The 15755-nt window shown below is 40.1% G+C and overlaps 2 protein-coding genes across 8 annotated transcripts in view; one reads left to right on the top strand and one right to left on the bottom strand.

Moving 5' to 3' along the window:
- Positions 1-10536, bottom strand: part of LOC124307756 (tight junction protein ZO-1) — a 74808-nt gene extending 64272 nt beyond the window's left edge. For 4 of the 6 annotated variants that reach the window (XM_046769795.1, XM_046769804.1, XM_046769798.1 and 1 more), the window contains exons 1-2: positions 10062-10534; positions 5778-5925 (exon numbers count right to left, since the gene is read on the bottom strand). In XM_046769795.1, coding sequence (XP_046625751.1) covers positions 5778-5925; positions 10062-10350 — 437 coding nt within the window. In that variant the 5' untranslated portion in view covers positions 10351-10534. Of the gene's footprint in view, positions 1-5777; positions 5926-10061 lie in introns of all 6 variants that reach the window. The other 2 variants (XM_046769797.1, XM_046769805.1) reach the window with 2 other exon arrangements.
- Positions 10537-10731: 195 nt separating this feature from the next.
- On the top strand, positions 10732-14904 carry LOC124307760 (another transcription unit protein). 2 transcript variants are annotated; one of them, XM_046769813.1, is made up of 7 exons: positions 10732-10989; positions 11107-11201; positions 11322-12359; positions 12444-12832; positions 12959-13549; positions 13681-13885; positions 13980-14904. In XM_046769813.1, exons 2-7 carry the CDS (start codon positions 11177-11179, stop codon positions 14156-14158), a joined length of 2427 nt encoding a protein of 808 aa, XP_046625769.1. In that variant the 5' UTR covers positions 10732-10989; positions 11107-11176; the 3' UTR covers positions 14159-14904. The 2 variants fall into 2 exon arrangements, with proteins under 2 accessions (XP_046625769.1, XP_046625768.1); XM_046769812.1 differs by lacking the exon at positions 11107-11201 and having other exon boundaries at positions 10733-10989.
- Positions 14905-15755: the final 851 nt, after the last annotated feature.

Genomic DNA, 15755 nt, shown 5'->3' on the forward strand with positions numbered 1-15755 from the left:
ACCTTTACCATTGAACACATATTATGAATAAGCCGTCGTTTTCTGTTCCAAATTTCTTAAGTTCATGAAAACAGAAAAAAAAATTCTACAATTCCCAACCTTTTCAAAATGTATGTCATCATTTGAAAAAGAAACGGCATCCTGAACTCAGACTGCACGCACGCCGTTTCTGTCAAGCGGGTAAGATCAGACAGGCACAATTATGCGCGTGCCTAATGATATGCAACCGATGTGGCGCCTGCGGCATGTCAGGTTGCAGGATGCGAGGCGTTGTCGATTATAACAATTAATCACAGCAACGATGTGTAACAAAATTTTTTTTAAAATGCAAGCAACATTGAAAAATCGCAAATATCAATGGCAGCAATTATAATTAAGTTTAGCCAGTTTTCGGTGATCAGCTTAATAATGATAAGAATCATTTCAAAATCAAAGTCGAAATTATTTCACACGCAAGGCAGCGAATGCATTTTATTTTTGGAGAGAATCGACAGACTCGCGATGTGTAATGAAGAGAAGAAGTCTTCACTGACCCAGAAATGGAGAACGGTTCGGTCCCTGTGGGAATACCTACGTTTTACCGGGATGCATGGATCGGTCTCGTTCTACCTGCAGCCTTTAGAAAGCTTCTCCCTTTACACCGTCGTTTTACAGTATTATAAGTGTAAGATTTCTCAGGAATAAAACAGCGGCCTGCAAAGTCCTCGCCAATGTTAAGAAGCAGATTTATAAGCTCCAACACCTGGGATATCACAGGCTAAAGTATATTGGGTCAATTAATCTAAGTCGTTGAAGAAGGAGGGAAAAGAAGCCTTGTGGAACAACTCGAGTGGAAATATGCACAATCGAGAGAGTCATTGCGTGCAAGTTGTTGAGTCAAATACCGATCAGATATTTGGTGTAGAAAGTTTCCCCATCGCAAGGTTCTTAGTGTTCTTACAGTTATATTTCATGCGGTCAACTTTTAAGGTTTAAAATATATCATTACCAGCTGGACAGCGAAAATTTCACACCAACGAAACACTTAAATTTTCTTTAAAATTAAATCAGTGACGCGTGAAGTGAACTGCACAAAGAGAGAATGAAACAAACGTCACGATTCAATTCTGCAGATGAGAAAAGAGTATACAGTGGATTATTATAAAGTTTAGATTACAATTTGCGAGCTTTACGATCCCGTCTCGAATAAACGGTGTGAATTATTTCTGTTGACGTTGCAGTCAAGGTCTTCGCCCTCTGCATTTGAAATGGATTACTCGTCAAATATTCGCGTAATCCAACTCACGACGTAAGCCGAAGAGCTGCTTTGGTGCACTGCGTAAACTCAATTTCCCCGATTTCCTTTGAACCCACGCGGTTAACTTTGAATCCAAACAAATTCTCCTACTCTTTCTTCCACGCTCTCAAACTTTCTAACTTCTAAACTACACCTGCAGCACGAAAACCGACCAAAGTTTGCGTCAGCTTTCAAAGCTGTTTAGGTTACGGAGTATAACAGCGAATGCGAGACTGCATGAGAACCGATTCAGAGATCAATACCGAATCCTGTCAGTCTCCCTGAACAAGTAACACACCGCATATAATACACCAACTCTCTAACGATTTTTCAATGTAGTAGCTGACAAGACTCGGAAGATCTATAGATCCCCAACTACCGCTGGATATAACATAAGTAAGTAAACGAGGTAGGTATAAGTGGTTGATTAGAGCGAGAATGCAAAAGCTTCAAGTCTTCAGATAAAGCCAATTAAATTTCTTTCCGATTTTACTCTGTGCGCTGTACATCAAATTTTCACTTCTAAATGTGAGTTGTTGGCATAAAATCCAGTTTTCCTTGCTCTCACTTTGCGTCGCGAGACGTGACGTTGCGTTAATATCCTTCTGTAAGCTATACCAGCACTGTTACCTGATTTTCCGGTAAGGAGCAAGAAATTAAAAATGAAAAATTCGTCCGCGCGTAATTAAACATCAACCAAGGTATCGTGATAGTGCTTATAACGACATATTAAATTGTGAGCCGTTCGCGCATTGGCGAGATTTCTCAATTCAGTGAAACCCTGCAGCGATCAGCGGTGAAACGAATCGTTATTAATCGCAGTACTTTGAGCATCGCGATATTTCGTACACTCTGTATTAAAATCGCAATATGACTTGAACAGGTTCCGACGCAAGAAGAAAAATAACGTTCATCAAGTTGAAAACGATGCAGAATCGCGTCCTCTTCGCCTAATACATATCATATCGCGTATTTTGCAACGACGAGTCTTGACACAATATTCTCCGCAGGAGAACGAGACAAAAATATTTCGAAAGTACTTTCACTATCTATATATATATATATATGTATATATTATGGTCATCGGCGAAGATCCCCTTTAATTTAGTAATATCAAGGTTAGAGACTGAATATTATATGTTAAAGCAAAAGCCGTGATGGCTTCAGGTTTATAAATTGAAAGGCAATAAATATCCGTAACTCGCTGTTCAGTTCAGCGCTGCTTCTTTTTCATGCACGCAGTGCAAGCTGATCGAGAAGGTGAAGAGCGATTTCGAATAAATTTTTATTACTCGAAAGTCAGGACGTATATGTATAATGCATGAATGTTTCAGTCTTCTCTTGGGAGCCGCTGCCGCGAAGCCGATCTCAAGAACCGATAAAAACAACTCTTTACGAGATTTTAAGAACAGAGAGATAGCGACTTTCAATTTGGCTCTTAACGGCGTGTTTCCTGTACAATGAATTTTCTTCAAAGCGGTCAAAAAATGGCAAATTAAAGACGCATGCCGAGATTCTCGTTGTTTATACCAACAAAAAAATACCGAACACATCGTTCGACGAAACGCTTGTCATCGAAGTCCCGTAAGATTAAGCGTAGCTACGCAACGCGTTTGCTGCAAGAGTCATTCGATATCGTTGTACAGATCTAATACCACACATGCAGGGTTTAAAATTACTGTCGCAACACGAGCTTGCGAGCTTGCGAGATCCGTAGGCATGAAGACCATAAGGAGCACCACGTGTTCAAGATCGCCTTGGTTACCCAGCGAGAGATCATTTCGCGTAACAGCTCATCAAGCACCGTAAGAAATAATATACATATATCGCAGAAGCCCTGCTTAGGGAGAAAAAACGAACCGAGTTGAGTTACAAAATGTAAGAAATGGGCTTCACGTGATCATATGAAGAATTTTCAAGTCATAGAGCATTCGTATAAAAACTGTGTATATGCGGTTGTTATGCTCGTGCATAATGAGAAATAACGGTCGAAATAAGAACTTTCGTTTACCTTTGCTCGATGTTAGACTACGGTAATAATTTCCGGTCACCGCAAAACGACGTTCCGAAAGAGCGATCAATCGATCAAATAGAACTAGACATTAATTAAGACCTGTATTAACTAACGATCCCATAAATCGTCGTCGTTTATGTAATAGACAAAAAACACATGCCGCGCTGTCTAGAAACCCTGTTCTATCCGCATCTATCCAGGCACGAGGCAGCTGATGGATTTTTTCTTATATCATGTCGAAGGCACTACAGTGTGTGTGTGTGCATTATACCTTGCGTTACAAAAAGATGAACTTGGAAAACGCGCAAAGATCGCGAAGGAATAAAGGCGAAACAAAAAACCGACAATTTCACATTAGAAAATCGGAAAGCTAAAAGATGTAAACAATCGTGCGCATCTAATTTAGTTTTAATTGTTTTTAGCTACAATTTATAAGTTTCGGCTCTCTTAACGTGGGCCTAATATTAACAAAGGTAAAAATTTTTGCAAAATTCGAATAGTCAAGTCGACAGTGCATAAGCAAAGTTTTCACTTCTTTCAAAGTCGAGAATAATCAATTATTATTCGACAAACACTTAGACTTCATAGCGCATTAGACGTACTTGAGATGAGAGAAATACTTGTCGTTTCGGTACTTCTTACATCAGGAATAAGAGAGTAACGGAAATAAGAAAAAAAAATTGAACACCTCAATTGTGATTAGGACACCTTAATAATTATTCTGTAACTGCGAATGGTTGGCTTTTTTCGACAACTATATGAAACTCTGCTAACCCTAAGTGAACTCACGTGCTCTCTTTACACACCGGCGATCAAGGATATATCCAAGAGATTTCTGGCGTTATACACATGGTGCAAATTTTTTTTTTTTTTCATTTTTTTTACGGGAATTTATCACTCGAATAACCGAAGCGACATTGTAAGAGAAGTACGATGTTATAGTCGTGCTACACGCGTAACAGATGCCCTTCTTACTCTACTATACGTATACATTGTTTCAACGTCGCCAACGATATACGGTTCGTATAACAACGCGATAATCGCTGTAGTGCGACGTTAAAAGACGAGGCCAACAACCAACCAGCGTCGTAAACTAGTTCTTGGTCAGTGCAAATACGGAGTGGGTAAAAGTCTCGTAATAAGCAGGTGCCTTTGAAGGTAGCGAAGAAACGACCTCGTGGCTACTCATCATTCATCCCGGTTCAACAATTCACCGCCTATATCCTATCGCTGTCGGATAGTTTCGTGGGTTTGATCGGTGTGTAGTAGAAAATGTTTACCGATTTTTCGTCGAGCCTTAGAGATAGAAAGTGAAAATTCCTACACTTTGCATGTGGAAATCATCGTTTCGAAGTATTTATTATGTGACCACCGTCTCGGTATCTGAATTCCAATATCGCATAACGAAAGGATAAAATTGCGAAATATTCGCGATACGCGCTTATTGTTTTTTGGCGATTTTTGAAATTTGAGGCGAGCAATTGTTGCGAAATCGCGATTTATGGCTATAGTTTGGATGGGGGGAGGGGGATCATACGTAAGTTGAGATCACGGATATAAGGAAAGTCCTTCGGGAATCGAGAAGAGATCCCGTTTAACGACCCGTCAACCGGAAGGAAGGGTTTCGGCTGTGTTCCGTTTGCGTTTCGCATCATTTACGCCACTTCCTGTGCACCAAGTAAGAGAAGCCATACACATAATAAATACATCGCTGAGATCAGGATGCTGACCGAAGCTAGCCGTCACCAGTTACTTGAAGTGAGGGTCGGATGCAGCTAACAAAATGATAAACGTCAAACTCTGGTTAAAGCCGGCTATAAAGGTTTCTTTTTTTTATATACATATAACTCAACAAATTGGCTCGGCATTAACTTGACTAAATAAACGACACTTTGCGGTTGATTTTGAAAAATTTCGAAGACGATGAGTAATTCTTTTGGAGAATTTTATTGAAAATCGATCGATGGATTTGAAATTACGATCCATGGTGGAAATATACCCTTGGAAAAACGTTGTTTAATCTTCGAAGGCAGCTGCGATTACACGCGTCGTCAACTTGGCAGTTAATTGCGATAGCGCATATTAAACCCACTGCAGTAAATCAAATGCCGAGCTAAATAGCCGAGACGCTTATCGGTGTAAAAGAAATGAAAAACTTAGGTGGTGGGTGGCAAAAACCGCTATCGCGTTTCTGGTGTATGGCGAAAAGTGCAGCAGCTGCGGGTCGCTGGCTTCGTTCACACTCGATAAAATCGCCAATATTCAATTCAAAGCAGCACAGTTTTCCCAATTTGTTTCTTTAACCAAGGTGTAAAACATGCGGTAGCTCGCAATTATTGTCAAATCTTCAGATTTCCTAATCATCTGTTACATACTCGAATAATGTATCAACACTCATCGATTATACCTGCATCCGCGTTTCGTCGTCATTTCGTTTGAATTCAAGCACCGTATGTCGAAGAAAACAAACTCGTGGTATAAACTCACCATTTTTTAATATCGTTGTCGGAATCCTGGCCAAGAAAATTAACTTCGACGTTAACAATCTCGCTGTGAAGATCCTCTTCCTCTCTTCGATCCGGCGGAAGTTCCCCCATGTCGGATTCTGACGGAGAAAGACTGTGCTGCTGTTCCCCTGAAAAAAAATAAATTATACAATCAACAATGTTACAGTCATGAATGATACATTGTTCAATTGTTCAACTGGAATAAAAATCACACCAAACCGACATATTTTTTTTTAATATTATTCGTACATCATATTATTATTAAAGATTTCGGTTATATTCGAGCATCAAGTTTTTCTATATACGAGCGACCATGTTCAAGGTTCAAAAAGACGTTCTCTTTCTCTCTTTCCTTCTTCTTATTTTCTATACATAAAGAGATCCCGAGAGTACGGACGTCATCTTAATTGTCGACGACGCGGTGACGCGCATTTTTATAACGACATGCGGACGAAAAAAACAAGTATTATATTACACATGTTCATCACCATAATCGCAAGATACGAAATTCGCGCGAAATGCTACAAGGTATAATTTTCAAAGTAAGACTGACAATGAAGAATAATTCGTGGTAAGAATAATTACAATTTTGAATATTGCATAAACAGCATATAACCACGGCACCGCATAATACAAATAATGCAAATCGCAACATGTGCAACAACCTCTCTATCTAAATCTAGCGCAAAAAGTCAGGAAAAGTCTACAATCTTCATTTTTCATCCTACCGTAGCATGATGGTTGGTTAATTGGTGCATAATTGCTAATTGGTGATTTTCAGCCTCTCGCAAACGAGATTATATACATACACAGGTACGCAGATGTGTTTGTATACTATATACATACACGTATAATACACACGAGACGACCACTGCAGGAGTAATGAGCGAACGAGGTAAACGACTTGTCGGTTTCTAGTCGGCGCCGCGTGCTCGCGTGCAATGCGCGTTGACGAATGATTTTTATCGCGATAATAATATTACAAAAATATGAGTATGTATGTAAGAGTATCAAAGGATAATTCAACAATAAGTGATTAATTATGACGATGTTGTTCTCACGACATGCCAACCTATACTGACAATTAAATCGTCAACGAAAATCAGCACGCGCAATGTCAGCAATGATATTATTACACGCTTGGATATAAGAGCGAAGGAGGAGACGACCCTTGAATTCTGATTGATTGTGAGTTGATGAGAAAAGCTGCTTCTGTTATACCGCCTATTCGTTCATCGACCATATGTAGCAGAGAATGTGTACTACATGTTTAAACCTACATATATACACACGTGGTACATAAAGCTATAGTTATATAGACGACTCTCGAATCTTGTGTCTCGAATCTCGAATCCTGAAAGCCAAGGTCAACGACCTAGTCGTCTTCGAAGCCTGTCGCGATCGGGTTCTCTTCCTCCTCTTTCTTTCTTTCTTCTTCTTCTTCTTCTTCTGCTTCATGTTCCTCTTCTGGTGTCGTCGCTACTGCTGCTATATCGATATAATTCCGTGGTAATAAAAAGAAAAAAAATAAATAAATAGGTTTCAGTCTTATTTCAACTTTCAATATACCGCACATCGACTCCTTGCATCCTGTCGCCTTGTCGCCCAAAACTCTGGGGAATTTTATCCGCGTGGCAATAATTATAAGCGTACAATGCTCATTGCTCAATTTGAGCAATTATTTTCTTCTCATTATCGACTCGTCTGTTCATCTGCAGATATCGAATCGTGCACACGAAAAAGTATTTTTAGCATTATTCTTCCTGTTTTCCTATCGACGTGATTTTCGCGACAAAAAAAGTGCACTTTTTTGTCGGTGTATAAACACTTTATTGCCCTGGCGCATGTTTCTTTTACCGCCATGCAGTCGATAGTCGCGGTTACGAGGATAAAAGAAGCTTTTACACCTCGAATCTTCTACCTATTGATATACGTTGTACATAAACACTCGGGAAGGTATAATACAACGTGTAAATAGAAAAGAAATAAAAATGATCATTCGCAAATAGAAAACCCGCTGCTAAATCGCGTGTCTATAATAGATGTAATATAGTAGACCGTGACGATGATTTTGAAGCGTTATATTAGTTTTACACACGGAGTATAATTTATGAACATCCTGACAATTTTTGCACTATAAATGACCACGTGAAATTGTCGCGGATCGAAAATCTCAATGAAAAACAAATTGCGAAACGATGAAAGAAGACTTTGCGAAACGTAATATAATAACCGAGATAAGTATAAATTAACAAATTCTACGCTGGCCTAAATATAAGCGCGCGAAAAATTATTTTTTCATTACAAAAATCGAATAATTCTCCTGTTCGTTGTGTTTTTTCAGCCGTAATATAAACGTCATGATTAAGTTTGAGGCCTACGATGGATACAACATTTGTACAATATTAACAACTGCTATTCAATAGAAAGTCATTCATGATCTGCCTGAAAATGAACCTATAATATTATTACACGAATGTATGATGCAGGAATTATTTACGCAATCGTCATCGGCAGCGGTTTCCTTATATTCGTAATAATATTTTTGAGCATTTGCTGTTTATGCCCAGGATCATTGGGGTATAAAAGCCACGTAAGTGTTAGTTCAAATTCCGCCTATCATCGCCCGGAAACAACGCCAGTTAGTAAGTTGTAAGATAAACAAACCTGGAATAAGCGTAAATAACAGAAATGCGTGCAAATTTTCCCCGTGTTAAACTAAAAATATGATTTTTATTTTAGGCGCACGTTCAGATGGCAGTAATTAATCGCACACGGGTGTTGAAAAAAAGAAAAAGGGAGAAAGAAAACTGAGAATCTATCAAATCGCTGTAGAATAAAAACATCATCCAAGCCTTGAATATATAATATAAATAAAATGAATAAGAAATTGCACCGACGATTTCATCACTACGGATAATATGCTTCTGCAACGAGACGCGTTTACGGTATGCAAGTAAGCAGTAAATAATTTACACGTTGCTATTTTCAGTTAACACAGACTGACAAGCAACAAACACAGAGAAACACCGGCTGAACCCCGACACGCGATAATTAAGACACAAGAAAGGCTGTGAAGCTGCAACGTGCAGGGGGAGTTTCTGAGTGATGGCAACGCGCCTCGTGAGATCGAGACAAGTTCCCACAAAGTAGGAGACAATGAACTTGAGTGGCTTTGCAGTTATCGCTGAAACTTGCAAATAGTAGACGATTCGTATTCGAACGAAGAAATGCGTGCGCGTTGCGTTCTACAGACTTCCGTCCTTCGTTTATCACGTTCGAGTTAGTAACGTTATTGTAACGATTCGTACTTTGGGAAAACCGTCGTTACACGATTTTGGAATTGCTTGAGATTCGATAAACTGTAATAAAACAAGACATACTCGTATTTTGAAATCTTAGTTCCTTAAAAGGCATTGTAAAAATAAGAAAACAGTGATTTTTCCCACGATGTTTCGTTACGACAACACGGTACGAACTTCAATCTCGCGTTCCTTTTAGATTCCTTTTCCATGCGATCGGCATTTCTGTCTCCTCGGATACAAGAGTGTAGTCTTAAAAAAAAAAAAAACCCTTACAAAACCACGTAACTAAATTACTGTAAACGAACCGAGTTACGGTAGGTGAAATAAATTTCGTCGAGTGGGTAGAAATATTCGGAATCGAAGACAACGCGGAGTCTTGTCCTCGAGTGAAAGTGATTTGAGTGAGGGAAAACACATGGCTTATATGAATCGGCGCCTCCGCATATTATAAACTTGTCTAGGAAGTAGGAACTAGTACTTATGCCTTACGAAAATTCACAGTAGACCGTACGACGTTTACCACTGTTATTATTTATACCGTGCAAATTTCCTACCCAGGCATTAATTAAAGGCTCGCGGACGAAGTTCTCTTGCCTCACGGTTGAACAAATAATTATGCATCTCAATCTTTAATCTCGATCGGTATCCGCCTAAGTAGGTACTCACGTCCAGTTAAACGGGGCCGGTATTTACCGTGATTATTCATAATATTCATCACCACTTCGCGGTGATGAAACAACCCTGAGAGCTGTTGCTCCAATCGCCATTTGATCTCGGTAATTAAGACGCTCTCGAAACAAACTCCCTCAAACGTTGCAATTAATTATCGGCTAATATAAACCTGGGGTGAAATTCATGATATTCACCACTTTGGTTTGTTCGAAAATTTCAAAGAACAACGAAAGAATACGACATCGAATCCCCTCTTCACGAATGAGCAAACTCGTAACTGGACTCACCGGTGATGCTGTGTTGATCGACGAGCAGATCCGTCAAGACGTGAGGGCATTCGGCTTCGAGGGCGAAGCAGAATTCCCGAAAGGCATCGAAACCCTTGGCGCTGATAAGGTCTATCAGCAAATCGATGTCCAAGTGCTCACCCCCGCGACGAGCGATCGCCTCGCGATCCGATTCGGCAATCACACCCTGCTTGACGAGCACACCGAGTAAATTTGTGACATTCAGCTCCCTGAGCAGCGCGGATTTGTGTCTCGACAATAATATCCTCACTTCCGCGGAGCCCGCCATGCTCACAGCGCGACGGCGTCAAGCGTCTATCGAGCAACAGGTGTCACGGGCAGTTTAGTTCCCTCTCTCTCTCTCTCTCTCTCTTTCAACTCTGGCACGACTCTCGTTCAAAAACTTCTCGCCAAACTCGATTGCGATCCGCCAGAGCGCCGGCTACTAACCGACACACGCGCACTACAGCTGGTAGAAGGCGAACTAACGAACTTGTACTGAACTGCGTACAGAGAATTATAGAACCCGTTGTTGTGTGCGTGCGGAGCACACAAGACGCCATTTTTGAATTGCGCCATCTCTCCGCCGAGTCGCGTACTGCGATTCGAACTGCAGCAAAAATCCGCATGTAACGTTGATTAATATGATGCATGACCTGCATTTCATACTCATCTCTGTATGTAGCGTAATTTTTCGTAATGGTTTCTCTGGGCGGGTTTGAGGATAATTCAACGAGCCAGCACTTACTGATTCGTCTTATGGGATGCCGGTGGAAGATCGAGTCGGTATAGCAGAATACTGCAATTTTTTCTCCCGTCCTTCGGAGTCCCTTACCGTGCCGCTACAGTCAACTTATCACAACGTATGTGGTTTGGTAAAACATGTCACCCGCACGAGATGTACTACGAGGCTCCAGCGGTGATTCCGGTGAGTTTGAGAGTAAATGATAGTTAGTAGCGGAATAAGTGAAGTGTTTACGCATGGTTGATGCTTCCCGATAAATACTTATATCGGATTTCCCTTTTTCTTGGTTACTTTTTCCAGACGATCTATCGTTTCTGAGGTTATATTCACCAATAACATCCGGTCACATTAGCGTTTTAAACGTACAACTATGCAGGCTTTCACATTTTTAATACGTATGTTACAAAGCGTGAATTTAATTCGAACTCACGATTTAAAAGTTGAAGTTCTATATCAATCAAAAAGTCTTTTTCACTTCGAACAACGGTTAAACACCATGAGTGTTTTTCTTGAAGGTTCCGACTCGGAGAGCGCCTCAGGATCGAGCGCATCTAGCCGTAGCGGGAGTCCAATGTCCCACGGTCCTGTGCCCACTCCCGGCCGGCGAAGTAGCGACCATTCCGAGAATGAGAACGAAGGACCAGCCTCACCAGATTCCATAAGGTCTCCTAGTAGTCCAAAGTCGGACAGGAGTCGGTCTAACGCATCGAATAGATCTCGAAGCCGATCCCCTAGTGCCAATAAATCAATTGCAAGCCCAACTTCACACAGATCAGCTAGCGGATCTAGACATTCCAGTCCAGGATCACCGAGGTCACGTCGCTCTGGAAGTGGATCGCCGCAAACGGTGCGATCTCCAAGCCCTGAATCACAGAGGTCAGGGAGATCCAGGTCAAATTCACTGCAAGGAAGCGTGAGATCAGAAAGTCCAAAGTCTCCTGCCAGCCGTAGGTCTAGGTCAAGATCGCAAAGTCAAAAATCCAAAACTCCAAATTCCCCTCAGTCTAACAGAGCTAGCAGATCGAGATCTGCGAGTCCTGCTTCCCCGAGAAGCAATAAGTCTGGTTCTCCTAAGAGTCGGAGGTCCGGTAGTCAGACTTCACACACAAGCAGAAGATCGGGGTCACCTGGATCGCCAAAAAGCCGCAGGTCTGCCAGTGGGTCGCCTAAAACAAACAGATCTGTTAGTGGATCACCTAAAACCAACAGGTCTGGTAGCGGCTCACCTAAAACTGTCAGATCTGCTAGCGGATCTCCAAAAACAAATAGATCTGCTAGTGGATCACCTAAAACAAATAGATCTGTAAGTGGATCACCTAAAACAAATAGATCTGCAAGTGGATCACCTAAGACCAATAGGTCGCGCAGTGCTTCACCAGCCAGCCGCAGGTCTGCGAGCGCCAGTTCTCGTAGAAGCAATAAATCCAGATCTCGTAGTCCAGAAAGTCCAAAAACTGATGGAAGTCCACGTTCGAGAAAATCTAAAAGCAAATCGCAGAGTCCTAAGGCTACTGGAAGCGATGCTGAGTCAGAAAAATCACTAAAAATTGCAGGTAGGCGTATCCATTCGTCTTTGCAACATCGCACGAATATGTTCTCTACTTTCAACTCTTTTCTACCACTTTTTTAACTTGCAGCTGATGCAGATGACGAAGTAGCGAAACGCAAACGACAGACTGACAGTGGTTCTGGACCTGAAAAAGGAATCAAGAAACTAAGAGGACTTATCGATTCAGATTCTGAAGAGGAGCAACCTGTTGGAGAAAAAACAGACGATGTTGAGCCCACAGCTGACGCTCTCTTTGGAGATGCAAGTGATATTAGTACTGACGATGAGAAGGATAAGGAAGAAGACGGAGAAGGAGAAGCAGACACAACAGCAAGAAAAAGCAAAAGCAAAAGTAGGAGCAGGAGTAGAAGTAGGAGCCGGAGTAAAAGTCGAAGTAAAAGTCGGAGTAGGAGTAGAAGTAGAGGGAGATCGGACAGTGGCGGAGAAGGACCTAGTCACAGGGTTTTAATTGAAGATGTAAGTAACTAAATTATTTTATATTTTAAATTAAATTGATTGAAAGCAGAGAACTTTACTGTTTTCCAGATATTATTTTATGGGGAATTGTAATTTGTCTAAAAAAATATGTATTTAAATTTGAAGGACGAGGAGAAAGAAAAAGAAGACGAACCAGAGCCGCCACCGGAGACGCGAATCGACGTAGAAATACCAAAAATCACAACAGATTTAGGACGCGAAATACATTTTGTAAAATTACCGAACTTTTTGTCCGTTGAAACGCGACCATTCGACCATGAGACTTATGAGGATGAAATTGACGAGGAGGAAACATTGGATGAAGAGGGAAGAGCAAGGCTCAAATTGAAAGTCGAGAATACCATAAGATGGCGAGAGGTTTTCAACGAGGAAGGAAAAGCAGTGAAAGAAAGCAACGCCAGATTTATAAAATGGTCCGATGGAAGTATGTCATTGCATCTGGGCTCAGAAATATTCGACGTCTACAGACAACCGCTTCAAGGCGATCACAATCATCTCTATATTCGACAAGGTACCGGTCTTCAAGGACAAGCGGTATTCAGAACAAAACTCGGATTCCGACCTCACTCGACAGAGTCATTTACACACAGGAAAATGACCATGTCTTTGGCAGATCGTTCGCAAAAGACTACAGGCATCAAAGTATTGTCGCAAGTTGGAATGAATCCCGATCAAAACAGATACGAAATGATAAAGGTTTGTGAATCTATGTTATCTAAATCATTTCTTTGCATTTCAATACCTTTCATAGTTGAAAGAAATTAACGAACATGATTTACAGAGGGTACTCCTAATTTAATTTTCTTCTACTTCCCTTTACCGTTCAGAAAGAAGAAGAAAAATTGAGAATGGCAATGCGAGCACAGAGTAAAAATAAAAAACCAAGCGGAAATAGCAGAAGCGCGGGTCGGGCATCCGGCAGTTACGGAGCGGAAGCTTATCACGATGATGGATCTGATGACGAGGGTGCAATTTCACTGGCAGCCATCAAAAACAAGTACAAAAAGGGCGCCGCTGCACTTGCAGCCAAATGTGAGTTGAAGTTTCAATGTTATGTATTCAGATATTTGGCAAAAATCTCTCTCCACGTGTGTAACGAATTTGAATTAATTTTCAACCGTTCTAGCTGCCTCGAATATTTATTCGTCTGACGAAGAAGGGTCAGACTTCGAGGGTACGCGATCCAAAAAGTATCACAAGGGTAAAGTTCTCAAGGATTCGGATGAAGATTCAAATTCGGGATCTGGGAGTGGATCGGTAAGCGGCGGAGGTGGTGATGATGGCGCCGACGCCGCGAGTGACTAGGAGTAATTCGTAGTTTGACAATATAAGATAAGAAAAAAAATGTTGTAAATATGAATCGAGAAAAATGTTGACGAGGAACCGTTCAATGGAACGCAAAATCCAATATCCCGTAGCTGTTTTGTATGGGTCCCCATGAGACAGATCATATTTTATTTCTTATTACGAGTTACAGTCATGATTATATTGACATTATTATTGAAATTAAGATTATTTTCATTATCATTATGAACTAGAAATACATTACTCATTACTTGTAATCACAAAACGCAATTAAATATAGTATCATTAAAAATCATTATACAGTCTATTAATATTGCCTTAATCTTGTTCATTGCAGTTATTTTTTTTTTTACATAGTTACTTCCGCTGGCGAAAAATAGGTAGGTTTAGCCGGTTTAGCATCTCTTTTGCTGTCAAAATTCACGATGATCACGCTGATGTTTATACAGATTTTCAATCTGCGATTTGAATAGGTTGAAAATCTGTGCAGTTTATTACACGCAACATTTTTTTGCCTACAATTTCTTTTATCTTTTATTTACTTTCGTCATTCCTACGAATTTAATAGCTAATAATGTATCATGTATTTCGACATTGTGACATAGATACTGTATTATTTGTCATAAAAACCAGAGAAGCACAAATTATGTCATAGTTCTTTACAATTTTAGTCGAGCGACAAATTTGAATTGCGGAATTAGGTATGTTCAAGCTACCGTACTACAAATTTGCAAATGTGCAATATACGCGCGATGCAAAAATATGTATGTGGCGAAAGAAGGGAATTCCCGTTTCATTTAATATCCTAACATTGTCTAAAACTGGTAATGGTTGATTTCAAACTATCGGGGGACGTCACTCTAATGACTTGGAAGAGAACTTAAACTGAAGATTATTTCTACGATCCTTTTGAAATAAAAATAAAATAAATAATCATAATCTTTAAAAACGATATCTAAATTTATAAATTCTGTATGAAACCAATAAGGAGACAAGTGTTTTTGCATTATACTTAGTTATTGATAAATCTTCGATAAAACTTTCGGAATATATAAGAGAGAAGTTAGCCTCGGGCGATAAATTCAATAAGACTAAAATATGGAAGTTTTATGATCAATGCATAGCACCATAACGAAGCCTCGCAATAATTGGAAAAGATTATTCAACTTTTGGCAGAAAGTTAAATAATCCGGCAGTATAAACTGTTACGCGGTGTTAACGTCAACTTATCCGGAAGACTAACCTGGCTATTATCTAATTAAAGTTCAATTTCATTCGAAACTAGATATTGAACAAAAATTGAAAACGTAAATTTCGTCTACCTTCCGGTATTCGGTATTAATTCTATCCGTCATATTGTCCATTCAACTATGGTTTGCCCAGATTACTCTGATTTAAATGAACGGCCGCAAAATGAAGGGAAAAAATTTATTTTCAAGGAAGTAAGAAGGAAAACCTTGATCAAGATTATTTTCCCACTTCCTTGAACCTGATATCTTGAAGTACTCACAGATACAAAATCACGTTTAGTTAATATTGTTGAATAGTCAATGCGCCATGTATGTATGTACATACGTGTAGCATCGCATGCGATTGA

Source organism: Neodiprion virginianus, chromosome 6, assembly GCF_021901495.1.
Source record: "Neodiprion virginianus isolate iyNeoVirg1 chromosome 6, iyNeoVirg1.1, whole genome shotgun sequence".
NCBI lineage: Eukaryota > Metazoa > Arthropoda > Insecta > Hymenoptera > Diprionidae > Neodiprion > Neodiprion virginianus.

Coding starts and splice junctions, on each gene's coding strand:
- LOC124307760 (XM_046769812.1), top strand. CDS start 10,944: ATGTCACCCGCACGAGATGTACTACGAGGCTCCAGCGGTGATTCCG. Junction 12,360..12,443: donor AAAATCACTAAAAATTGCAG/GTAGGCGTATCC, acceptor TTTAACTTGCAG/CTGATGCAGATGACGAAGTA. Junction 13,886..13,979: donor CGCTGCACTTGCAGCCAAAT/GTGAGTTGAAGT, acceptor CAACCGTTCTAG/CTGCCTCGAATATTTATTCG.